A 27,322-nucleotide genomic window follows, 5' to 3' on the forward strand; every position below is an offset into this window, starting at 1 on the left:
ATAACTCCTTATCTCTGCAGAATTTGTCTTTGCGTACATTCCTGCTGCTTCTTCTATGCACTGCTGTAATCAAACTTTATGACTTTAAAATCTACATATTACAGTCTTCATATGGGGCAGTGTGTGGGCAGTGTGTACCTGAACTCTTGGCTTCCCTCAGTCAAGTGTTTGTGTTCTCTCTCTCTCATCAGATAGCGTTAACAGGGCAATAGCTGTTCCTCAGTAAGCAGTGAAGTGGTTTGCTCTCTTCTGGCCTGACATCCAGTATTCCCAGTATAGCTATTCTTTGTGACCTATGGTCCATCAACAGCTGATCATGTGTGAGGCAGAGAGAGGCACCATGGCCTGCTTTCAGGTTTTGTGATGATATTTGTTATGGGTAGAGAGTGTGTCTTGTAATCGATTTGATTGTACATGTGACACTAATGAGAGTGCTCTTTCTGTGTACTCTCATTGCAATATGTCATCAAGCCTGACACCCTCTGCCATTGTGTGACTAGGTTAGGTTAGGATTTGGGAATGTAATACTAAGCTATACTTAGATGCAATTTGACCTTGTCTGCTCTTTAATGGGCTGATTTAGTTTGCTTAAGATGAGCAGTAGAAAAAGTGGTGATTTCTTGCCCCCCAAACCAACAAACAAAAAACCTTCCAACAAAACACAAAGCATTCCAACCTTCCAGATGCTATTTCAGCTAAGCATGGATATTGCACCATGGCATGTTAAGAAGCAGTCTGTTTTAAGAGAATCAAGATTTTTGTAAGCTGATCTACACATTTTTGTAAAGTATATGCTAGAGCACCCTGGAAAAATTAAGTCACATATTTCATCTTCAAATACTTGTTTTACTCCATTCTGTTTAATAAAGTTGTTCTCCAAAGCACATGCAACTACAACTTGTGTATTTTGTCTGGAATGTGCTAACAATCTCAACTAACAGGCAAACAGGGGTGAGACAGCAGAATGGAGCACATCTGGGCAGCTGCTTCTCCTGCCCTGTGGTAGTGGTGAGTTCTGGTGGTTCCTGGTTTGCTGCAATTGTTCTGGCCCATGTAGTTGTCAGTGATGGAGCGTAGAGGTTTGGGTTAAATGTGCGTTTCTACTGTTCCCTTTTACTCCTGTATAAAATGGAGTAAATAAAGATGGATTCAGGAGCAAATGTGCGGTAGTCAGACACCAGAGGGTGCCACAGACTCACTTTTCAGGCAGCAGAGAGAGAAGTTCATAGATGTGAAATGCATCTGCATTGCTTGGGTTTGTTTTCGAGTGAATATTCAGTATAAGCATCAAACCTGACTTCATGCAGTGTAATGGTCAGAACTCTGAGTTCTGTTTTCCACCTTGTCTTGGTAAGGTTAAATCACTGGAGACTTATAACAACAGCTGGAAGAGTTTTCCTGTTGATTTTTGAGTGTGACATGATCAAATGGAAAAAGAATTAAAGGAAGTGGTGCAGAAAAGGGACTTTATGGAGGGATTGCTGAAATATCCAACAGAAACACCTGCATGTACACTCTGGAATATTTTAAATTTTTCGCCTTGGTAGAATGATTTTTATAGCTTACTCAAAGTACATGTAACCTTACTTAAAATGATTGAGGTTTGTTTGAACAACAAGAAAAATGAATAGTGAAAGGTACAAACTTATCATGGCTTCTGAAACTTTTACTAATCTTTAGTGAGCACTGTTTCTAAGGAAATGTAGTGGTAATTTCTTTGGGTTAAGTAAAATAAGTGCAGTAGTGTTTTCATATCTTGAATCAAAGCTAATGACTCAGTGACTTAATGCAAATTTAGTCTCACAGTGAAAAAGTTAGAATTTGTCCTTAAAACAGTACAGGTAGAGAGATGTTGCATGTAAGCCCTCGTATGGGTGTACTCATGAGAGAGACTGTGTGCATGGAAATATTCAAGAAAATAGGAACCTGATAAAGGCAGGTTATAGAGTAATGAAAGCTGTATATTTAGAAAGGTGGATAGATGTATAGTATACAAGTTTACCTCCTCTTTGCTTGAGTATGTGGCCAAGTTAAAAGCAAAAATGATTTCCTGAAACTGTGTGCTATACAGTTGTGTCTGAGGTGCAAGCATCCTTCCTTGGATTCCATTGACAGTTCCACTGGGGTAATGTCAGGTTCCAGCGTCGATAGCTTGTGATGTGTGTTCCTTGTGCTAGTTGTGCTTATTTTGTCATCTTCTTTATTAGTAGACCTGTGGCAGTCACTGCCAACAGCAAAGACTTTTCTGTAGTGGTCACTAAGAAGAGGAAACTGGATTGTACTTGTCAAGATCAGTTAGCACTCAATTATCATTCAGTGAAGCTTCATTTACACAATTGTTGAAAGTTCAGGATCTCTGTTAGGCCGATAGAGCCTGAGTAAACACTTGGAACTCCTCAGTTGCTGATTGTGAAAGAGTAGGAGAAGCGGAGCTGTTTTGGTGCTGGTGACTTCAGCTTTGAATTGTAACAGTGGACATCAAACTGTTCTGACAGTCCTGGGGTTTAACACTTTTCTTAGCACAATGGATTTGGGTTACAAGCCTAGTCAGGAAGCTACAGTGTCTAGTTAAAATTAATGAATGGAGCTGGTTTGGGAATCTGTTGGGTCTCCTTTTCTCTGACCACAACACACTGGAACTCCTAGCAATGAGGGCACACAAATGGAACTCATAATAACTTCAGCTTCTACCTATTTTCAGACAAAAGACAGCCTCCAGGAAATCCCATATAACCTAAGAATGTCAAGTTTCTGGCTAACCCCTTGTTCAACAGTTATTTAGACCACACAGTGTTTTCTGAAGGTGAATTTTATCAAACCTTGCCAGAGAGTACTTTTCAAGAGGTGTGTGTTGGTTTTATTTTCTTCGTTTTCCAAATCAGATTGAGTGATTTATCTTATCTGTCTTAATACTGCAGACATCTTTTTTGATTTGATCCTAAACCCTTGAAACCACTACTAGGGCCCTTGTCAGTTTGTGAAGTAAAAAGGCTTTCTCTTGATGATCTAAAGTCCTGGAAGAACTTTTCCCGTACGAGATTCATTCAGTATCTTAACTTAAATGATCTTAAAAAAAAAAAAAAAGCTGAGGCACACAGGCTATTATAGCTCATCTGAGTGATGTTTGCCTTAAATATACCAGATTTTAGTTTTTATTTTGAACACATAGTCCAAAGCTGCTGCACGGAGAATGGAGGGGTGTTAACAGCTGAAGCTCTGCTACCGCACTTCAGAAGCGTGGCATCTTCCCCCCTATGTACATAGGTGTGGTAGGACTAATCCAAAGGACAAGATCTGGATTGGTTCAACTGTATAATCAAGGACTGTTTGTATCCTGTGTTTTTAGGGAACTCACTAAAGAAAAGTGAAGATCAGGTTTGTGGTAATAAACTTGTGTTGTAAACTTCAGCTTTTAAGATGGGCATCTTGGATAGAAAATGGGCTTATTTTTAGTTCAGTGAATCAGCATTCAACTTTACTTAATGCTCGGTTCTACCTGGTGAATTAGTTTTAGAACAAATATCAGTCTGCAAAAGCGGTGGTGCAGGGTTAGGGGTTTGTGGGAACTTTTAATCCAGGTTTATGTCAGTTCGTGGTTTCCAACCTTGCTCAAAATTTCAGTTTCATGTAAGGGATTTGCATGCCTAGCAGCTGAGGCATTAGCCAAATTAAAGTTTCAGAGGCACTTCACTGAAGTGTGAGAGCTTTTAGGAGCTTTCTGTCCCTGTCCACACCCACACTAAACATCTATTTTATATGGGAATAGCTCCCAAGATACATCAGTGTGGCTGCTTGTTGATAGTCAAGAGGCTTTTTCTTTGTATCTATTCTGAACAAAGCATAAAATGTTGGTGTTTTCTTTTGTAGAGATGAAGATGATATAAATGATGTGACTTCTATGGCTGGGGTCAATCTTAGTGAGGAGAATGCGTGCATTTTGGCAGCAAACTCTGAGTTCATTGGTACAGTGATTCACTCTTGTTCAGATGAACCATTTCTCTCTTTGGAAGCTCTTCAGAAGAAGATCTTGAACATAGGTGAGAACAATGCACATGTAACATATATATATATGGATGTAGTATTTTCTTGCCTCTTTCATCAACCAGCCTCCAATCTATGAAGAAGGACCTGGAATTATTAATATCTCCCATCTCAATTCATGTGTTTCTACCAAACTATACTGAGCTTTTACTTCCCCTTCTAGGAAACAACTGTCCTTTAAGGTTTTTTTTAACATGGAAACAGTCTCAAGCACAACCAGAAAAAAGAAACTGATGCCACTTCAACATGTGAGAAGTGAGCAACTTATTACTCTTAAACTTAATGGAACACTTAACAACCATAAAGATGCTAGTGTCAAAACACATGTGCTTTTTTGTCTCTGCAGCTTCTAACTTGATGCATTACACTATCTTTCCTAACAATTTTTGCATTTCTCAGCCTGTTCAGGTATACATGCTCTATTGACCAACATTAAGAAGAAGTTTGCAACTGCCAATACAGTTGACCCTTTCTGTGGAAAAAACTTCAGTTAATTTTATGCAAAAGAGATGTTGAAGCTGTTTGTCTGTGTAGCGAATAGTACTGTGGAATGTATGTTGAATGCATATAACTAAACTGCAGTAGGAAGTTTCTAGTGTACGCATCATTTCAGTTTGTGAGCAAAATGGTAACTGTTGCTTAGCAGTGCTGTGTTGTGTCAGAGCAGGGAGCATGCATTTGTAACCACACTGAGTGGTACCACTGCTGTCAACAGCAAAGCCGATGAGTGTTGCTCTGCTCCTTGCTCGTGCCCTCTGCCCCATAGCGCTCTGTACTGGAACAGTGAGTTTTACAGCTGAGCATCCAAAAAAGCCTGTGGTTGTACATGCAGTCATAATTCTGTCACAATGGTTTAGCTACGTGATCACCAAGTCTTTCTCTTTCTAGACACACCTGGTTCTCAGTCCAAAGTAAGCAGCTAACCTGTGACAAGTATGTAACCTGCAAATGCTACCTGCAACCTCAGTACCCCCGCTCTGGTTAGCCAGGATGTGTCATCTGAGCTGTATGAGGCATAGTAGAGTGAAGTAAGTGCTGTGTTATTAGTGGCAAAGGGAAAATACTCATCAAAACTGATGCCTAGAAGATTTTCTCAAAATTCAGTAGAGGATTAATCAATCCTTCTTGGGAAGTGTATATAAAGAAGAATTAAGAGCTCTTCAAAAACACAGAGTACTTCTAGAATAATTTGCTGGTTTGGGGTGCAAAGACAATTCATTGAAAGATGGAAAATAGAAGCCTGGCTGTTTCATGGCTGGCATGGTAGTTGTTCCACATTAATAATAATAATAATAGGAATAATTCGTGTCATAAATGAAAAGTGTTTGATTGCAAGGAAAGGAATATTGCTAGGGAGTACAACAATTCAGAAAATGAACACATCTACTTTTGAACCGAGCCCTCTTTGAATTAAGAAGTGTTTGTGTGGAGGGAGGTCTTGAGGTTTGAAGGGATTTTACTAAGTCTTTAAGTTGGTGTTTCGGTGTTCTGATAATCTAGTGAGAAACTGCTGAGGAAGTATTGAAAAGTCCTTGAGCAAAATGAGCTTTGCGTTCAGCTAAGGTACACGACAATGTTTCCTGATCAAATACACTTTGATTGTATCTGGGAAAACATCCTAGGTTCTCCCTGTCTTGTGAAATTGTTAATCATTTTCAGTTAGAGTAGCAAAGGCAAATGAAATAGGTGATTAGTTTTTTTACAGTGTGCTGTTTATCCATTCTTAACACTTCACTTGGCAGTAAATAGCAAAATGGGTTTTGAAGGCGTGCTGTATATTGCATCATAAAGTATTACAGCTGCTGTAAATGCAGCAAGGGGCGAGGAAAAGCGCTTCTGACAGGTACAGTGTATGAGGCATGTGAAGCTGCTGCCTGCCGTGCCTACCAGGGAAAAGTTGCTGCTGTCCAGGTGTCTGGATGGAGTCGTGTTGAGTGATCGATGGTGTCAACTGTGGGAAGGCTTCTCCGTTGGCAGCCTGCAGCCACAGGAAGGTTACAGAGGTGATGCCCAGCTCTGGGTGTGCAGGGCCAGCACAGCTTTGCCTGGAGCTGTCACCAGCCTCGGTCGCAGCTGCTGAAACGCAGAGAATCAGCAGCAGCCCCAGAGAAAAGGTTGAAGGTGATGGCAGGATGACCCCAGCTGGACTTGAATCTACGTTGTCCGAGCTGCTGCTGTGGGTCGGTTGGGCCTGTCTGCCCCGTGTCCGTCACTCAGGGCACTTGAGAGGGTCCTGTGTGCCTGGAGTGCACTGCAAAACCCATTCCTGCTCATCAAATAAATGTCATGAGTTGTTAACAAGCACGGTGTCAAGCAGGGCAAAATGTAATTCTGTATTTTTTTTAATTACTGGAATTAACAGAATATGGCACTAATTTCTACAGCTACTGCTTCTCCCCCTCCCTGAACATGAAGCTTGATTTGTGTTCTTATTAACTTTGTCCTATAAATGACCTTGCAAGGAGAGTGGTTCTGGAGGCTAAGTGAAACAATGTCTATATTTTCTGAAGCTCCAGGCTAAGTTTTATTAATGTAATGTCTAAGATCTTTGAAGTTGTGACTTTACCAGGAAAATCATAATCTCCAAACCTTTATTCATAATGGGTATGACTTCCAGGGGGAACAGAATACCTGCTGTGCTAATTATTTCAATTATCAGCTACTACTAAAACACGTAATGGATTTTCTCTGCTTCCACAGGTAAAAGGCATGACATTATGGAACTTAACTCTGATGTTGTGAACTTGATCTCCCACGCTACACAGGAGAGATTACGAGGGCTCCTAGAAAAACTAACTGTAATTGCTCAGCACAGAGTATCAACCCACAAGGTAAAGGAAATCATTAGGCAAGTTTTGCACCAAAGTTTTCCTGCTTTGCAGCCTTAAACCTCTTCCAAGCGTAGGCACATCATAGGCAATATGTGCATTTTCAGTAGCTACCAAAGGCTGATTTTAACAGTTATAGCTTATAACTGTTCTATTTGACTTGTTGGACAGGTGCTCTTAAAACCTAGCATAAGACTAAATGCATGTATTTCTTCTCTTCCATAGAAGTGTTGCCTGTTATGCAAAATTTATCTTATATGTAAAGCTCTTTTTGAATGCTCTTGATGGTGGGTTGATTTAGGGCCTTGTGTTTTCCTTATGCATTTACTGTTGGTAGAACTGCAGTATTGATGCAGTAAAAAGCCTTGGGAAACTGAATTGATTATTTTACTTTCAGAAGGTGCTCCATGTGAAGGCAGAGACCCTTTCAATCTCAAGATTTCCTCCCTCCCTCCCTCCCCCCGATACTTCAGACTCCCTCCCCTCCCTAGCTAATACAAGCCCTTCTTATTAGCTCCATTCAATATAAAGTATATTGGGTCCCAGTAAGCCAGTATCCCTTGATATGCTTGTATGGTACAAATAGGAAGCAATAATTTACTGGCTAAAATAGCCTTTTTTTGTGTGTGTCATTGAATAATAAGATATTGATCCCTATTTTCAATATGAATCTGTTTTAGAAAAAAAAAGGAAGTTCAATGTATCTGTCAACTCTTAAGGTCTTGTTTGTTTGGGTTTGGTTTTTTTACAAGAACTTTTTACTTAATGAAATTTAACAAGAACAGCTAACTGATGGAATAGGAGTTATTTTTGTACTGAACACTTTTTATAGGCCTTTAAGCACTGGAGCAGCAATAGTAAAGAGGAGGAACTATTTGGAGACTTCTAAGCATTTATGGTGATGTTGGAAGCAGTTGGATTATGCTATTCTTTGCCAGAAGAAAATATAGTAGAAAAAAAATCAATACAGGAGAAGTATGCAGTTTTTTATGAGAAGTTTTTAGAAATTTGCACATGTTCTGAGTTATTTCTCTAAAGTGGAAGGTACAGTTGAGCTTGTGAGGAAAAGTGAGGAGGCACACTGAAGTCCTGAGTAACTAGTAGGACTTAGTGTCTTGCAGACACCAAGAACTTAAGGAGATGTTTTTTGGACAGTAGGCTCCATGGGGCTGATTTATTTCTCATTGAACTAAAGCAATAGAAAAACAGATAGGTTTTTGTCTGATTGAATTGCCAGAAGCAATGATAAGATTGTAAGACTTCAATAAGCTTGCTTTCTTATCCTCTTCTCTCAAAAGCAAAACAAACAAACAAAAAGTAACGGGCATAGTAATCCTAGAGGCACAGGTACCCCCTTTTGTTAGGAAGATGATATTCTGCTACAGAGGAGTGTCCTACAGGATTACATTTGTGAGTGATGTTACTGTGAGAGATGCTGACAGGCTTTTGGAAATCTAGGAGTGGAACACTGCAGGGTTTTGGAGTCACGTTACTTGGTTAAAACCTGGTTCTAATAATGCTAGTTCACAGGTTTGATCTTCATGAGCCATTCACTGACAAGTTTGATTCGATGATCCTTCTGGGTCCCTTCCAACTCAGAATATTCTGTGATTCTGTGATTCATATATATATTTACAAAGCCCTGTATTACATCTCCCCCGGTGCTTACCCTCTCTTCTCTTTTCCCTCTAGGCTATTGATTGGTACCATTGTGCAGTGTGGGCTTCATGTATTTCAGAATTTCTCAGAGCCTTTCCAAGAGAGTCAGATAGTTGCTTTGTAAGGCTTTATATTGGCCTGTCTTCAGTACAAAAAACCCTACAGTAAGAGGAATAGGTGTGGTACAACCAAAGTAACTTGTTATGGTAGGAGTTGGTTTACAAATGCCAGTAATTCATGGGATCATACTCAGGAAACTCTTCTTCCCAGTTTGCTCAGCTCATGCCTAGCAGCTTTCATCTGATGGATAGCCCTGCAGAGAGAGTGAATTGGCAGGGTAAAAGCTTCATACCATGCTACCACGTAGACTTGCCAACTTTTGCTAAACTTAAGGAAAAAAAAAAAAGTATGTGATTGGAAGTTACTAAGTTAATTAGGATAAAACTATCATGGTGGTCTCTCTATCTGAAGTAGGAATAGCCTTTCAGGTTGTTGTAAACTGCTCATCATGATGCAGCTCTTGCTGCAGTGCTCTTATAGAGCCTTTGTAAGACCATAATGGGAATTAGCTAGCCGGTTTAGTTCCTCGGCTCCTTCTCTTCTACAATCTGGAAAACTACTGAGGTATAAGAGTGTGCATGTGACGTGATACTTAAGACTAGAATTCATATGACAACTAAGCACTACAGTGATTAAAGAACGTTTTTTATGTGGATGGATTCATCCCAGCACACAATGGCTGCCCTACTCCTGTGGCCGGAGCCCATGAGCTTATGGTTTCAACATAAGCTGCATGGTAATGGTGCAGCATGGTAATGGTGTTGAGCTATAAACAGTGCTCCATGGAAACATTTTCCCCACATGCAGCTCTAAACTGCTTTATCTGTAGGGTGATATGGTGTGGGTGATATGCTTCATCATAACAGTGCTGGCTACAAGTTAGGAACAGGTATACAATGTGATGTTTTCCATCTAAGCAATTCAGTGCTAAACAATCACAGAGAAGTTTATTTTGAGTAGGACAAAACACAACTGCAGGTGTTCCTCTTCTAAAAATTCCTGAAATAATCTCTCTCAGAACAGTTGATGAGCTGAAATACTGTTATGGATGCACCCATTTCTTGTCCTGTATAAGCTTGTGGTAGTGCATTGGAGACCAGCCGGTTGAGAGACTTGCATTCCTAATTGGTATAGGGTCATGGATTTGGCTTAAAATATGCGTAAACATCTGACTCTGATTTTGGGTATTCCAAAGCGAAACACTTCTAAACTTTGGAAAAAATAATCTTCTGGTAATACAGCTTTCTTCTTTGTCCTTTTAAAAGGATTGTGGTATGGTGGTGGATTATTATAAGCTGCTGCTTCAAAACAAGTTATACTAATGTACTGGGAGTGATTCAAAGTAGTGTATGCGTTGTGGGGAGTGGTAAAAAAAACTTGAGCGGTAACAGAAGACGGGGAGAAGGTTTACTGGCTCTTGCAGAGCCACAGACACTGCTTTGGAAAGAAAGTCTCTGGTTGCAACATATGGTGTGGTTTTAGCCCCAGTTGGTAATACATGACAATGGGGTGGCTCATTGAAAAGGACCAAACGTAATACCAGGAGAAGGATTGATTTCATGCTCTGGCCAGGTTGTGAGAATTCAGATTAGGAGACAACAGTGCCCCACAAGAAGACTTTTACTTTCCTTACAACTTTTAATAGGGTGTGACTGGGTATGGGAGGAAGAATCTGAGTGTAGTATGCTTGAAAACTGAAAATTGAGCTGCTGAAGTCATTGATACATACTGATAAGTCTATATACTTAACATGTAACCTTGCCTAAAATACAACTGTAAAATATCCTGTGCTTATTTCAGAATAGTTGTATGTCAAAATTGATTCATTAGAGCGTGAGATTGGGCTAAGATAGAAAGAAAAGTTGCTGAAAGTACCTAGTGTGTTAAGCTGAAAAAAATTTCTCAGGGAAACAAGTTCACAAAGCAACAGAGAAAGAAGGTAAGTGTAGGACATGCATTAAAACATGGTACAAACAGGTGGCACGGACATACCTCATCTAGAATGAGCTCCTTGTCTTGTTTTGCCTAACGCCCTCTGGCCAACATAGGGCTTAAATAGCTTGCCTTTAGAAGAGCAGCATAGTAAACCCAACTTTTCCTTTGCCAGTTGACCACGTTTTGGATTTTTCCTTTCTCTGTCTTTCCAATCTACAGTAAATGTCAACTCAGGCTTTCCAGTGAGCGCAAAATTGGAATGAAAAATGAACTACTGATTGCTACTCTTGAGACCAAAATGACCCTAGTTTTGTTTCAATGCTTGTGTGTCCAGTTATTGTTGGAACTAGTCATTAGTATTCACTGGCCTGGCTTTGTACGGGTGGTTGGACCAGATGACTTTCCTGGGTTACCTTTCAACATAAACTATCCTATGACTTGAGAGCATTCACTGAGGCAATAATATGTGTTCTTAAAGGTATAATAAAACATATCTAACCATATCTAAACCATATCTTCACCCCTAAGATTCATTATAACTAATTCTAAACCACCCCTCCGCTACATAAAACTTTTTTGGAAATACCAGGTGATGCTTATTTCAACTTCTGCATTAAATAGCTGAAACTAGAACACAAAACACTAGAAACTTAAAATGGCAAATTCTAATTTTTTCTCTCTCTAAAGGGGAAAGGATATTTTCCTAAATATGTTTACTGGATATGAAGTTGATGGTTTAAACCAAAATTTTAGTCTTTTAACTAGGGTTAGGGAAGACTGTTGTAATTTTAGTCAATATAGAGTAGATGTTTTTAATGGCACTTGTTCAGTAACCTTTTACTAGTCACGGACTAGAAACATGCTTCAGTGGAGAGGAGATGTGTAAATAACTACCTACCAGCTGAAGTCTTTCTAAAACAGGCTAGACTTTTCAGCTTTGAAAAACAGTGTTGTTCTGTTCAGATTGTTCCCATTGGGTTTATTAGCTTTAGTTGTGTGTATAAAGGCCTGGTGGTCTATAACAAACTTCTTTTTTCCAGGGGAGTGATAAGTACATCGTATGTAGTGACACCAGAGCACAGCTGAGATTTCTTGAAAAACTTGATCACATAGAAAAGCAGAGAAAAGATGAAGAGGAACGTGAAATGTTGCTTCGAGCAGCCAAGGTAATATTCTTGCTTTCCAAGGAAGTAGTCGTGTCCTCTAGATTGGTGAACATCTTCAGGTTTCTTCTATTTCTGCTTTAAATGTAGTAGCCATTAACCCTGTTGCTGGAAATTCATAATGTTTAGGACAGTTTAGGCTTTACAGAAAAGGATTTAGCCTATTTACATTTTAAAAAAAATAACAGGAGTTCTTTGAAATGTGTGGTGGGGTGAACTCTGCTTTTGAGATTATTCCTACTGGTCAAAATTAAATAAAAAGCCAAAAATATCCTTCCTGGATCATTTCTGGCTCTGAAACTGAAACCTGGTGAGATCCACCACCCTGCCAGATGTATTTATATTCTGTAGTCAAGATCAGAGGGCTAGCCCAGCATCCTTGAAGCCCTGATGGAGCTGTTGTAGTATAGAATAAGTACCTTTCTTCTCCCTTCTCTTTTCTTCAGAAGAGAAGCAGAAAAAAAAAACACCTATAGATGTTACTCTATCAGGTGTGGCTTGATCATCTTCTGTTTGGGTTTTGTTTGTTTGTTTGTTTGTTTGTTTTCAGTCCAAATTCTGGAGCCCCTTGGATGGAAGCCTCATCTAGGGTTGAAAGAACAGTGTTGTGCTTGCATGAATACAACTCCCTTTCTTTCCTGTACTTCCTGTCCTTTTTAAGTGTCTGCTGCTGACATGAACAACATCATGCCTAGACTGGACCTGACTGACAGTGTTAGCATCATTTTCAGCTTAATCTTGCTTCAGGCTAGAGCAGAGGCAGCCGGCCCAGATGAGGAGGGGTGTGCACGTATGTGCATGGAGGGGGATGGAAGCCAGTCTGGATTGAGGCATTCACCCCTGGAGCTAAATCTTTCAATCACCAGAGAAAATTGTCATTTATTAAATATTTAACGGATACGATGGTGTTTGGATGCCAGTAATTTCTGTTCAATCTTTTTCCTCTTCCTTTGCTAGAGCCGTTCCAATAAAGAAGATCCAGAGCAACTGCGGTTAAAGCAGAAAGCGAAAGAGGTAGGACTTCCCAGTTACCATGCTTGCCTTTGTGTGTTGAGAGAAGGTTGGCAGCCTTGTCCTGGCAATTAGGTCAGGGTTTATTTTGCTGCTGCATACCATTTGCAGAGGCCTTGGGGAAGGACAGGAACTGCCACAGGCAAGGGCAGTGCTTCAAATGAGGTCAATGAATTATGAGCTCTCTTTTTTTAACATTTTATTTTTGCAGTTTCAGTCCTGTCTAGAAACAGTCCTTTGTAAACTGCAGCAGTACACTTGTTAGGAATATAATGTGGGATTAGGAAAAAAAAAAAAGAAGAAACTTTGAGATTTAGCATCTGGGACTGCACAATAGGCTACATTTTTCCAGGGTAATTGTTCGTTTTGTAAATCTGATACTGCTTATAATTCTTTGGCTGGGAGGCGGTACTGGGATTTAGTTTTAAATGGAAAACGCCTCTGGCTTTTAATTTTCTGGGCCCAGCAGTTTTCTGTTCTGGAATGGAGCCCTTGTTTCACACAGTTCATGTTTAGCTGCAGGGGTTTTAGTTTATAGCTTAGACTGGTTAAGCTTTTACTCCCAGAGGCCTCTGCATAGCAACTGTAGAAATCAACAAATAAGTTCATTTATGTCTGCAGCCTCCTCTCAGTAGCTGACTTTTTACATTTCCCAATATCCATTTCCTGACTTTTCTAGCCTGAGAGAAAAAAGCTCCACTAATTGGAGCTTATTTTAATTGAGCCTTAATATTGGATCTCACTGGAGTTGCCCCCAGAGCTACTGGGAACAGAATGAAATGAAAGTACCTAAGGTTGAAGATGTGTGTGCGTGTGTATGTGTGTGTGAAATTTTTCACTTGACCTACAGATTCTTTTCCCTGCTGAATAAATCATCAAGCCTGTTCACATTTCTGATTAAGGATCTGACAGCAGACGATAATAAAGACAATTGAGGTGTGAGACGTGTGATACAGAGCTGAAGAAATTGGTTTCTATAGTTACTTGACTGATTTCATGCAATTTTTAAGGATCTTTGTGCTAAATGAGAGTGATTTTCTGAGCAACCTTTTTCCTTAACTGTGCCTCTTGAACTATGAAATTTGTTGTTGCTTAACATTGCTGCACTTGGCTCCTAGGTGCCAGCAGCAGCACCAGGTTATTTATGAATGCTTTAAAGGCCCTTATTGTTTGGATTAATGTAGGAGCCCAGGCAAAACAAATGGAAATCCAGTAAAATAGTATTCGAATCAATGCTCTGGATTTGCACCATAGTAGAAGAAATTTGTAAAATAAGAGGAGAGAAAGAGCTTGCTTTACTATGTTTTAATTCTTTGTTTTCTGCTTACAACTCTTTCTTCATTCCTACAATCTGTGAGTACAAAGTTGCCCTAAAGCCCTTCCCAGTTTGCCTGTAGTGCCACCAGGATCAACAATCAGTGGGTGATGCTAATCTGTCTTGTTTTGTAGGTGACTTTACCTCTGCATCATCTCATTATTTCTAGGCGTTCTTTCTTTTATTAAAAGACGGCAAAGTAATTCATTTATGCAGCTTCTTTTCTCTTGTCCTATTAACAATAATATGTAGGATCTTGAAAAATACTCTGTATAGGTATGTGTTTTGGGTCTCTTTTTAGATTAGTTGATATTGTTAATGAGATTTCTTTTAAAAAGTAGCATATAGTTGTACAAAAAAGGAGCCAACAAGAGCGAAGAAGGCATGTAAGTTTAGTGCTTGTTGTTCTACTATGTGTTGAGTTCACCTCCTTCATCTTATCTTGTGCCAGGCTAACACAGCCTGCCTCACACTTGTCCTGCATGTTTCTCCATGCTGTGCTGCTCCCAGAGTGAGAGTCTCCAACTGCTTCACCAAAAGAAGAGGAGGCAAATGTGCCTCTTGGGACAACACAGATCTTTGTGTTGGTATTCCCTTTCCCTCTTAATTCTCCAGAGAATGAGTCAGCCAGAAGCTTCTCCAGGCTTGACATGGAGAATGGATAAACCCACCTTTTGTGCCAGTGATGTTTTCTTATCTGTGAGCTTGAGTGGAAATGAGAGCAAATGCAGCTGGAAAAATTTAGCACTTTATTGACAGTTAGGAGATAAATGGTCAGCACAGATTTGCATAAAAAAAAATGCAAACACAAATAGAACTGGAATAAGAGCAAAATAAAAATCAACAAATATTCCAAGACTACAACTGGTAACTAAAGCATGGTGAATACTGGGATGAAGGTCTGAAATGGCTTACCCTTGTCTGTCTGTCTTGTCATGCTGTGATTATAGTCTGCTCCTAAGAAACCAAACTTGGAAACTTTGATGCCTCTATCAGCTGGAATCAGATCATTTCCAGGTCAGTCTGGTTCAGTATCCACTGGAAAGCCTGATCTGATTGTCCGCTTGTAGTTCTTTAAGAAGGAATGTGGACCTGCCTTCATCAAAGCTGTCTTTTATATCTTTATAGTAACCCCCAGGGAGAAGGGAGAGTGTGTGGGGTAATGGCACTGTAGCATGTTCTAAAGCAAAGTTTCCCAAAATGCAGGGTGTACATCCTAACAATGAATACTTATAAATCCAGGATGTGCTGTCATCTAGCAGCTGGAGGCAATGTCTTAACATTGCTGGAAGTACATCCAGAGACTCTGCAGTGGATTCTTTTATCCAGAAGGCTGTACATAATTGCTGTGACCTTTTCATCCCTTTTTGCATGACCTATTGCCTCAAACTTCCCCTGTGCTAAGTCATTTACTTTCCTGTATTCTTAGTCTATGTAGCCTGCTATGAATTAAGTCTTTATTTACTTCCCCTTTTCACCTGTTTCGGCAGATTTTAATACCTATGGAAAGTGCACATTTCTTCAGAGACAGCTGCAAGGTTAGCCCCAAGCTGCTGCTTTGTGCACTCAAGAATTTTGTCCTTACTCTCCTCATGGACCCGCTCTTTGTGCAACAGTGTTCCTGAAGTCTGGGTAAATTAACCCTGTTTTTCATTGTGCCTTATCTGCCTCTTCAGACTGACAGGATACAGTCCTTTCATTGTCCCTGATGCTTGCACTATTAAACCATAACTTTTTTAGGTGGTTTCTGCTATTTCCTGTTCTACTTTCTACAATGCTTTCAGTTACAAAGAAAATGTTCAGTCAATGCAATTCTTGAAGCTGTATTTATAGTTCATCTGTGGCTTCCTTCCTTTTGTGAAATGAGCTTACTTAAATTGAGTAGTTGTAGGATACTGTCAAATGTGCAAGCAAGTCATATGAACAGTGCATCCCAGAAGACCTGTAAAAATGTCTGTATTTAACAGTGTGTACTATAATTTTAAATATAAACCTGATCTCTTAGAATCATTGTGGTTGGAAAAGACCTCGAAGATCATCAAGTCCAACCAGCGCTGCCAAGTCTTAGACCACAAGTAAACCATGTCCCTGTATGTGCCACATTTACACATCTTTTAAATACCTCCAGGGATGCTGACATAACTACTTCCCAGGACAGCCTGTTCCAATGCTTGACAACCCTTCTTGGTGAAGAAATTTTTTCCTAATTTTTTTGTACTTCTGTCCCTCATCTTCAAAGTGAGTATTGCTTTTATAGTATGGCTTTGGGAAGCTTAAGGCTGAGTCTGGGCAAACCTTTCAGAATGTATGTGAGCAAGGTTGCTGCTTTGGGTTGAGCAGGTGAACAGGTATTTTACTGATAGCATCTTAGCTTATTTCCACAGTAGCTACCTTTATCTCTGCTCTTACTCTGTGTCACCTTGCAGCATCTATCAGTGGATAAAGGTGACCAGCTACATCTTGAGCAAGGGGAAGAAATGTGTGGAGCAAGCACCTGGTGGGCAGCAGATCTGCGTCCCCCATTCCTTGCTCTGTCAGCAACTGTGTTCACTTATGACTGCATAGATCTTCCCACTTATTTGTTCCTGCCTGCTTGATGTGCTTGTGCATTTTTTTGACACAGATACAAGAGAGCAGTAGATGAGATGCTGAGAAAATTCAATACCTTTAGTATCAACTGACTGGGAGGAAAATAGCAAACCCTAGGGTTTTTATAGAGACTGAACAAACCTATCAAAAACATCAAACAGAGAGTCAGCATGATTCCAATGAGTTCTGGGTGTTACATAGTAATGACTGAATTTAGTTGTTCTGTAGTATCTTTTCAAGTCATCTTTTTTTCCTGTTTCATATATCCATCCTAACTCGCTTATTTCCCATCATATTCTCAGGTAACAAGTAACTGTAACCTGATTCTTTGCTGCTCTCCCTACCACCTCCAACCCAGATTTTCAAGCTCTTTGTTTCCTTTCCCCCTACACCTCTTGTGCTGCTTCTATATTTAGTCTTCTGGACCTAATCATTCAAATTCTTTAAGACCGTTCTTGTGGCAGGGGAAAAGTTAACCATGACCTCTCAAAAAAGCAAACAAGATGCTGCAAGCAAAATAAGATCTCATTGCTTTTTATGAGCCTTCAGTGACAGCCTGAGAGCTTCTGCTTAATTACCTGATTTATATTATCTTTATTGTTCTATAGTGTTTCTTGCCTGCTTCTGCATGTTTTTAGAGGAAAAAAAAGCACTATTATTGAAAAGACATACATTTTGTTAGCTGCAGTGTAGTCCTACAAGTAACAGAAGGCTATCATCAGAGATTTGGTGTGCTACAAGTCTTGCAGAAAATCAGGGATGGAAATCCTGTAAAGCGTTAGATTATTGAGCGAGCTAAAAAGCAAACCAAATGCTTGTTTATGTGACATTCATATTGGTGTTTTGAAGAAACCTAAGAAAAGAGCAGCTGAGACACTGCATCGAAAACCACCCGAAAACCATCTGGCTGAAAGATGGTAACAACTATCTTTAGTGAAAAACAAACCCCACAAAACTCCATTAAGCGTGTTTTTGCATTTTCAAATAACCTTTTTTCAGTTTCTCTGAGGCAGAAAATGGACACATCACCAGTTGCAAGTATGGCCTTACAATAGAAACTTGCTAATAGAGGAAATGTTAGGGCTAAAAGTACAAAAAGAAAATGACAATGGAGATCCAGAGAGTTTTGTGCCTAGAAGGAGTGTTGGGTGAGATGATGAGGTGGAGAGACTGACAAGTGGAAGAAAAACTTTCTCTAGCTTGGAGACCTTGTGAGTGAGTGAATGAATACAGTGTTACAATATTGTGTGTTTGGAAGAACTGTGATTGGTCTTAAAGTAATGTCTAGCAAGGTCTGGATAAGGCATGTTGTGATAAGGCAGATCTGCTCAGGGTCACTGAGAAGTTTTCTCATATGTGATAGTATCTGACCCGGAAACTAGGGAACAAGGTTTTGGTGTGGTGTGCTGTAGTCTATTTCTTGGCCTTTCAACAAAAGTAGCCTAGGCAGTTTCTGAAAATGCAGAGCTTGATCCTGGATGCCAGACACCCAAGAAGTTCCTTGGGCCTCCAAGTAAGGCAAGCTGATGGGACTGCACAAGGGAAAGCATGCTCCAGGTGTTCTGGAAAACACAAGAATGTATCAGTAATTGTTAAGCAGAACAAAAAAACTGGTAAAAGGCAATACATACTCCACATAGAGGAAATTCTTAGCAAGAATGGGCAAAATAAGGAGTCCCGAAGTCACTATGCCCTGGATTTTTTTTTTTCTTGTGTGGAGTTGTTTATATATTAGGAAATGTCAAATATCAGCTGAAAGATTTTTTTTTTTTTTTCCTTCTTCTGTGGGTAGATTACTTCATGGCTGTTCTGGAAAAATGTTCTGTTGTTTTCCAAAACATTTTATTACACCCTTTAATTTTAGACAGACAAGGCATCTGGGCTTGGGGGACACAGCCACAGTAGGGACTACTCTACCACTGAAGCATATATGTGGAATATTATCCTGAAAGAATTCTACAGTATTACATACAGTTCTATTATAAGTTAGGACTGCATATCAAACCAGGGCATGCTATTCTGCCTTTCTGCTGTTAAATCTAAATTACAACAGAGGGAAAAGTCAGTGGAAACTAATTGTATGGCTAATTAAAACAGTTTGAAAGGAAGCAATTGCAAGAAGAGAAATTACATTATAGGCAAGAGGAGAGGATGGTAAATGTTTAAATATGCAGCCTCCAAGTGTCACTTTTCCTCAGAGAATGTCCCCCATATGAGAAGTCTGCTATTCAACCGCATTCAACCTGTAGGGCAGAAAATTTTGTATAGGGAAGGTAGAGGCTGGAGGCAGTAATGCTCATTGAGTTTTATGACAACGAGTGCAAGAGGCTTGGGATTGAAAACAGATTTTTAAGGTTTATTTTTAATTTTCTTCACAAGTTCCTTAAAATGCTTAAAGAGACTGTGAAAAAATTGCAGTGCTTTCTTGCAAAGACAATGAAGGGAGAAGCAACTGAGAAGAGTAGACAACTTTCAAAGCATTAAATGGAGGACACAATGAATCCCAGTGAAACTTTGCTTGAAAAAGCTGGTCAGAAAAAAAGAATGAATAGAAAAAGAAGCCATTTCAGTGGAATAAGTGGCTCCACTAAAAGGGTACGTCACTATTTAGTTCTTTAAAAATATGCAGTAAAGGGCACATGTAGGTCTTGAGGTTCCTTTTTCACAGATGTAAAAAATGGTAGATGTTGAAATTTGGTCACAGTTTCTTTTACTTTGAATTTTAATATTTGTTAATTTATTGTTTAGTTTCTTTATTGTGGAAGCTGATAGAATTGGGAGCTTCTGCCTCTTTTGTATGCCCATATTCCTTGCCTTTTTACCCCGCAAGTCTTATACAAATTCTTGTTCATCTACTTTAGTGCTTTTATTACTCCTGATCTACTTATTGCTGGATAGCACACATAACCCTTAGGCATACATTAACTTGTCTTCAGCCTTCCCTAGTTTCCTTTCCTGCCAGTTCTTCTGTTACGTTAAATATTTATTTAATCTGTCCTGTACTTTATCTGCCTATAATGTCATATGTGAAGACATCCCCACTTTTTGCTTTATATTAAACACAGTATCTTGTACGTATACTTTTTAGTCTTTCTCTTGTATTAATTATATCGAGCCCAGAATTGTGGTGTTTAGCTTCCACATCTGTCTTGCCAGCATTTCTTCTGAACTCATTTACATCCGCGGGGCTGTTATTTGTTTGTTACTGCATTGCCAAGAGAATTTTATGGCTTTTTTTTTTTTTTCTAAGTGTAAGTTCCTCCAGCATTGTGCTGGACAAGTGCCACCTGTTTGGCTTTTCTTTAACCTCATCCCTATTACTGCTCCGTGAGCCCTGAATAATACAAATTATCTCTTCCCTGCCTTTAGAAAAACCTTCCCTGGTAAAACTGTTCTTGAGGATCTAGCGAGTAAATGTTTCATGGTTTTTGTCTGCTGTGAAAGCTTTTACCAAATACGTGAATCCTGTGCTGGATGCTTTGTGACCAGACACGAGGGCTTTCATTTAGTCCTTTTCCAAGGTGAACATGTGTTCAGCTAGGTAGCACTCCTTTTCCCCCTTCCTTTGAGAATACAGCCACCCTCTGCTGTACACATCATGGATTAGCTAGTGTGAATTAGTTGGCTTTATTTGTAGTAGCATATACTTTTCATCAGTTGTGTCCAAGGGATTCTTGCTGTTTAGGGAAAATATAGAGATTTGCATACCTTCAGTTAGTGGGGCTTTGATAGTTCGGACAACCACATATCATGTACTTTGTAACCGAAAGAGTTTAAAACCAATCTGCAGTATTGCTTTAAGTAAAAATCTCAGCATCTCATAGCATCTCATAGCTGAAGTACTTCTTGTCTTCTTACACAACTTGAAATTTATTTTTTAATATTAAAATGCCTCAAAAATGTCACTGGTATAATAGTAAAAATAGATACTGCATATTTTCTGAAATGCAGAGTATGAGACATAAGTGAGAAAGAATTTCTGTGAGCAGAAAAAGAAATATTTTTCTCAGAGGACTGAGTGAAGAACAGAGAGGTCAATTTTAAAACCTTTCATTTTGTGTGATTACAGCCGTGCTGCAAATGCCATTTCACTATAAGGAAGGACTTTAAAACATACCTTATTTCTTGATTTGTGCTGCAGGTCAGATTAACTAAAATGGTTATTGTGTCACCCTAGAGATTCCTGCTTGCTGCAAGACCAGACTTTAAACCCTATTTTTATTATTAAAAAGGCCAGCAGCAACAAAGACTATTTTACAAGTTCTGAGACGTTTTCATACCAATTTGATCTTTATACACAGGGTTTTAGAACTCTTTGTACTGCAATTCTTAGCATATGTGAAAATCGGAAGGGGGGGAAAGGAGCATGAACGTTCATTTGCCACTTGCAAATGAGACTGTCCCCTCTCAGTGCCCTTCTTGAGGAATGAATTTTGAACAGAGCATGTGTTGGATTCTTCTGGTGGAACAGCAGCATCTTTCAGCAGACGAAGTAGGTCAGGTTGAGGGGAAACCTGGTCCTTTGGGGGTCTGATGTATGATGCAGCTTCCCCCTGCTCCTCTTGAATTGCCATCACACCCTTTTGTCTTCAAGGAAAAAAATCTGTTTTCAAGATGGGTATGACATTGTGATTTCACCTGGGTGTGGCAGTTTCTATTGGTATCCTATTATAGTCAGAGACACCAGTGTTAATTAACTGACCTCTAAAAGGGAAACAATAGATGCAACTTCTCCATGTTGTATTTTGATAAAGTGTATTTACTACTTTTACTGTCACTTGCTGCAGTGATTTTTCTTCCCTAACTTATGTGCTACAAACCTAACTGTTAAAGAAAGATTTGACTCTACACAGTTGCCTTTTGCTCTTTCCTAATCTTGTTTAGGAAAATCTGGCAGTAATTAGCCAGCCAGTATCCTTGGGTATCCCTTGGCATTATCTGCCTGTCTTCTCCTTATCCTGTGCTTTTAACTGCTCACACAATGTTTGGACATTTAATCTCACACTTTTTAATGGAACAAAACTTGATGAAAAGATGATTTTGCTGGCTTGAGCAGGGTAATTTGGATGCCTGCCCATATCACTTAATGGGGATCTGTTGAGTCCATTATGGAGATTGAGTGTTTAAATTCATTTGTCTTAATTATGTTCTCAGAAAAATCCCTGGGATGTGTAGAATGCAGTAAGACTATGAAGTCTTTTTTCTTTTGCTCCAAAACCCTGGTGAGATTCTGTATTTTTTGAAAAATCCTTTGACTGGTTATGAGGTGGAAAATGTATTGGAGAGAGTAGACGTTAGTAATGACATGCATTTCCAGCATTGTCTTGGGAACTGCCTGGTCAAAGATGCAGCAGTTCTGTTTCTAGAAAGTGCCTACCATCCCCCAAGTGTCATCCTCTCCTTTGTTATTGGTGGGTTCTCTGCCAGCACTGCCCTCCAGCAGCAGTGCTCACTCCTGCAGGATGTCTGTGCCAACAGTTTGCTTTGTCTGCTTGAATTGCATGGGGTAAAAATGGTGATGGTGCAAAGGCACTACCCATCCTCAGCCAGAGCAGCATTCTGGTACTCCCCTATCAGAGACTTGACCTGCCCAGTCCTTTCCACCCCATGCTGATGCCAACCCAAAGCCCTCTCGCTATTTAATTCATAGCTCTGCGTCTTCTCCTCAGACTTGACCACGGCTGCCCATCAACATCAGCTGTTAAAAGGAGAGGGGATCTTGTTTCAATGCTGCTTCAAGCCAGAAGTGTTCAGCAGCCACACGTTTCTGACATGTCTAACTACAGTAGAGCTGATTGGTATGCATTTTGTAGGGTTGAGAGAGAAGGGGGATATGTTTTCTAATGACTCCTAGGGATGGAAGCAGAACGTTAGGCTAATAAAGGCTTTTGTTTTGGTTTTGCTTTAAGTTTAATGGTTTTAAAAGTCCTTTTACTTGAAGTGTAATGGTTCTTAAAAGTAAAGCAAATTATCTTTCGCCTTCTGGTTTTCTTTGTCAGTGGAGCCTTTTGGAATTTAATCTTTCCCAGAGGAATTCTGTGTGTGTGGCATGTTTTACTGCCTCTTCTCATGGCAAGAAGACTGTGGTGTACATGTGACCATTGTGATGACTGAACTACATCGCTAGCAGGAAGGTGTACTTTACTTCTACAGGGATGCTCCATAGCTCCCTGTAAGGAGGAGTGGCTCCAGGTGTTGGAGGCCTGGACAGCTGAGGCTGGGAGTCAGCACCTGCCTCTGCCAAAAAAATCTCAGCATTTTGTTGCTGAGATTTAGTGCTTATTCTAAGCATTTTATTGCTCCTACTTCATTACAGGGAGTGATGAAGATGTCACATGAAAGTAGTTTCTAAACCTCAGCCTTTCACAGAGTTTGTGAAGTTGCAAGTTACTTTTTCAGGTTTAGATTTACTTTCCCCCATCTCTGATTGGTTGCAGTGTGGTCCTGAATATAAAGATACATATTCAAGACTGAGACTAAAGGAAAGTTTATCTTAAACATTTTATGAAAGTAAGCTGGCTAGAGTTAACCTCAGACATTTGCAGAACACTACTAGTCTTAAAATCTGTAGTATCTAAAGTATTCTTGAAAGCAACACTGTATATTTGGAAAAAAAAAACCCAAGCAAAACACCAATGTACTCAGTGAATTCTGATAAAGAAGCTTGTAAGTGTTTACACTGCACACAAAAGCAAGAATAGTGTGTGTGGTAAGTGAATGATTGTATCTGTCATTGAAAAAGTACTACTGTGTTTCCATAAGCAAAAGCCTACATAGTGTGATCAAAGCTGACTTGCAAATAGTGTTGCTTTCATAACCAAAACATTTATCCCATCTTCAAAAAAAGAAAAACAATGAACACCAAACCCCCCAAAAATTCTACTCTCAATATATCTGTTAAAGTCTTGCTTTCCCTTACTTCTGCTAAAAAATATTGAGCATATGGATAATTTAGTCTTCCAGGGAAGAATGCCCTTTTAGGAAGCTTGCCCTGAAATACTGGTTTTTTAAATAGCCTTAGCTGCTGCAGTACTTGATGTGAAGTTGCCAGCATCACTAAAGTCTACTTATCTGCAGTAAAATAAGACTTGTAAAAACACCAACCCAGAAACCACCCAACCAAAAACTCTCCTCCCCAAAACACTCCCCCAAAACCCCACAGTATTTCTTTGTTGTGGATTCATCTTTAAGTGGGAGCAAGTAGGGGAGTAACACCATGTAGGTGCTGCAAGCTCAGTTGTCGTCTGACTTTTCTCCTCTCCAAATGAGATCTCTGAGAGATGAAAAGCAAGCAAAATCATAGTGTGTTGCAAACTTAATAAGCAAAATACCTGTATTGCCTGGATGAGGCACTCCAATTAATTAATTGTTTTTAAGAGTGGGAGGGAGGAGGAGAGGAGATTTGGATGCTTTCCTACCATGGTATTGTTGTACTTTAATTTTTTTAAGATGTGCACACATACGCATGCAGAGAAATCCCCATGTGAACAATTTTCTAAGTCCAGTGAATGAGGAGAGAATGGACTAAGGAACCATTCTAGTGGCAAGTCAGATCATTTAAGGGTTAAGATCAAACCCAGAGGTCTCTGTTTGGAAAACCTTCATTCTCCACCTCACTCTCCAGAAAGAGTTCTCCCCTCCACCTATGCTCCAAGATGGACAGCTGGTGGATCTGCAAGTGATGTGGTTGTATTAGCAAGGTGGACAATCCAAGCTAGGAAGTCTGTCAGCAGACATGACTGGACTGAGCTCCAGAGCAGCTGGCATCTATAGTTATTGAATAGATGAAATAGTATGGACCTTGAAATGCAGGCATAAAGCTTATTTTTTATTTTAATCCTCTTTGCTGTGGGTTTCTATTCTATCCCAAGTTTACTTAACCCAGGTAAAGGTTGTTTCTAATGATTTCTTTGTGTTGAATGGTTTCTAGAGGTGAGTGAAAATAAACATGCAGCAGATCTCTCTACCTTACTTCAGATGTTTCTGAACATTCAAATATGTACTGGGAAAAGAAAGACTAGCAGTCAAGGGCAGCATCCTGTTCAGTTGGATGTTTCACAATGGCAGTATTGAGTGCTGGGTTCAGGTAATACAGCATGAAGAAATTGAGTATCTTGCTTGTGCAGTCATGAATTGAGATTTTGAATTAAGAATGTGTCTGGTTCCCAGAATTTGGTAACTTTGATTTTTAACACTAATCCGGCTTCATAAACCAGTTCAGATATATATTTTCCGATAATCAGAAATGGCAAAGCTTATGAGCTGATAAACCAACTGCAAGGGTCCTCTTAAGGCTACGTTGATACCACATTATGGTCTTCATAAAAGGTGTTACACAGTGCAGTCTATAGGGCTCTAAGCATGACAAAGTACTGGAGTCTGTCAGAAGTGTCCATAAAGACAGGGAAAGATGCTTTGAAGCACATTGTGTCAGTAGGAACTGCAGAGCTGTCTGAAGCTGCTATAAAGAGAACAAGATCCTTAGGATAATGTATATCATAATTAATGTAGGTGTTTTCTTTTTAAATTAGATGCAACAGTTGGAGTTAGCACAGATGCAACAAAGAGAAGCCAACCTCACAGCTTTGGCAGCCATCGGACCGAGGAAGAAAAGACCTTTGGATTCATCAAACATTGGATCTGGGCTGGAGGTACAGGCATGACTTGCAATGACTTGCACGGTGTTATGTCTTCATACTGAATTATGTTTATCTTTTCCTGTAGGAAGAAGTGAAAATTCTTTCACACAAAATGGTTTGTTAAGTTCTGTAAGAAACTCAGTTTGTGTGTTAGGTGCTGGAAAGGATTGTTTCCGATAAATTTGTTGAGGTGTTTAATTGTGTGTTGAAGGAAGAACTGTGGATAAGAGCACTGTGTAAATGATGGAATGAAATTTCCATCTGCAGCAGAGGGTAACGAGGCTGTGGTGGCCTTCCACAGCAGGTAGATGTCATGGCCCCTCAGTTGAACTCACAATGGATGTTTTGGATGACTTTTGAAATGGATCTTGATTTGACATTTGATGTGGACATTTATCCATGCACAATGCATAGGGACTCTTTTCAAATATTCTGTGAATTTGCCTTGGCTAGACCCTCCCAAAAAAGCAATAAATAAATAAATAAATAAAGCCAGACTGTGTTCACTTCCTGCAATGAGCCAGTTCTGGCTTACGTTGAATTTTAAAAGTGCATTGAAAGTGCTTTTAACAACTCTTTTCTGAACAAATCTCTTAATGTGCTGGAGATTAACTGTTTCCAGTACCTGGGAAGCTTTTGTGGCTGCGGAAGTTCATTCTAAGGAGACTGACAGCCTACTGCTGTTATTGTTCATCATCTTTGCTGGAGATGGGAGAAATGTGTTGCCGTCTGTCATTCAAGTGTTACTGCCAGGTTTGCCCCTCTTTATCAGGAAGCCTTGATACTGCTCAAGTGAAAGGCTGATTTGCTGCTGACACAATCAGTGAGCAGAAGCCTGAAAAGTAACTCTCGTGTGGAGGTAGTGATGGTAAAGTTGTCCTTTCTGATGAACCTAAAGTCTTTTTCATTCTTGTGGCCCAGGAAGCTTGAATAGATGCTAGAATTGAAAATACTCTTGTCATTTTTGCATAGTGGAGTCTGGGAGGACCTTGTATAAAGCTCAGTTATTTGCAGTGTAAATGAGGCAGTGATGGCATCTGTCCTGTAGTTTTTTCTTCATCCTGGACTGTGACAGGAGACCTCACTAAGCAGGTGAGATAGACTTGTTTCACTGATTCTTTTTCTTTTTTTTTTTTTGTTGTTCCCCTGACATGGATATTACAATAAGGTCTTTCAATGCTCCCTGTTTACCACAAGTGAAGGGAAGGAATCTGTCTCTAAACAAGCTGCACAAAGCAGCGTTCACAGCTTTTGAGCAGCTATTTTTCTTTTCTTTGAAGTTTTTTAATGCACTTTCACATGAAGCTCAATGTATAGTTACTTTTTTAGAATACCACTGGAAAAACTTGAAAAAAATGAGTCTAGCACAAGAACAGTTTTCCCCATCCTTTTCTCATCTTCCCCCAAGCTTCTATCGAGTAACTATTCTTGTTCTTCATAGTGGTTTTCTGTAATTACTGCCGGATTTGTTTCTGAATATTTAACAAGTCTGCCTGTTAGGTACTTTTCAGTTACTTCTCATCATCTGTGTAATGTCTGCTTTATTAAAAGCTTTGTGAGGTTGTGCCAAAGTGAGACAGACAACAGTGTTCCTATTGAAAAGTACTGATCCATTATTTACATTGGCAGTTTGAAAAAAAAAGTGGCATAACTCACCTAAAACTGACCATAACATTGATAACATTTCATTGTCACAAATATACCTGCTGTATTTTAAGGTGCTTCTTGTCTAGGTTGCTCTGCTGGACTGAGTTGTGAGTGCAGTAAGGGAAAATAATTCCGCCAGTGAAACTATTTTCATTTCTCGCATGCAAGCTTGCATTCCTGTGCAGAGTACTTAGGCTTCGTGCTACCAGAAAGCAATTCTCTGCAGACCTTTTTTTTTTTCTGTTTTGTGAAATTATGCAGGATAGAAAACTTGAGAAGGATGTTTAGACTTAAATGTTTTAAGTGTCCCAATATGTCTGAGCAGGATTTGTAAAAGGCTTAAGACTTCTCATGTAGAATAAAGAATGGTTTTGACAAACACTCTCTAGTTCAAGAAGCAGAACATTTGTAATACATTCATGATAACATGGCAAA

At 39.6% G+C, this 27,322-nt stretch overlaps 1 protein-coding gene across 2 annotated transcripts in view; it reads left to right on the top strand.

The window, feature by feature from the left end:
* Positions 1 to 27,322, top strand: part of TAF4B (TATA-box binding protein associated factor 4b) — a 70,936-nt gene that overhangs the window by 32,709 nt on the left and 10,905 nt on the right. For both annotated transcript variants that reach the window (XM_027638881.1, XM_027638880.1), the window contains 5 exons: positions 3,868 to 4,037; positions 6,742 to 6,872; positions 11,564 to 11,689; positions 12,644 to 12,700; positions 25,133 to 25,252. In XM_027638881.1, the coding sequence (XP_027494682.1) occupies positions 3,868 to 4,037; positions 6,742 to 6,872; positions 11,564 to 11,689; positions 12,644 to 12,700; positions 25,133 to 25,252 (604 nt within the window). The remainder of the gene's footprint in view (positions 1 to 3,867; positions 4,038 to 6,741; positions 6,873 to 11,563; positions 11,690 to 12,643; positions 12,701 to 25,132; positions 25,253 to 27,322) is intronic.

Source organism: Corapipo altera, unplaced genomic scaffold (assembly GCF_003945725.1).
Source record: "Corapipo altera isolate COAL_440 unplaced genomic scaffold, ASM394572v1 49, whole genome shotgun sequence".
Taxonomy (NCBI): Eukaryota; Metazoa; Chordata; class Aves; order Passeriformes; family Pipridae; genus Corapipo; species Corapipo altera.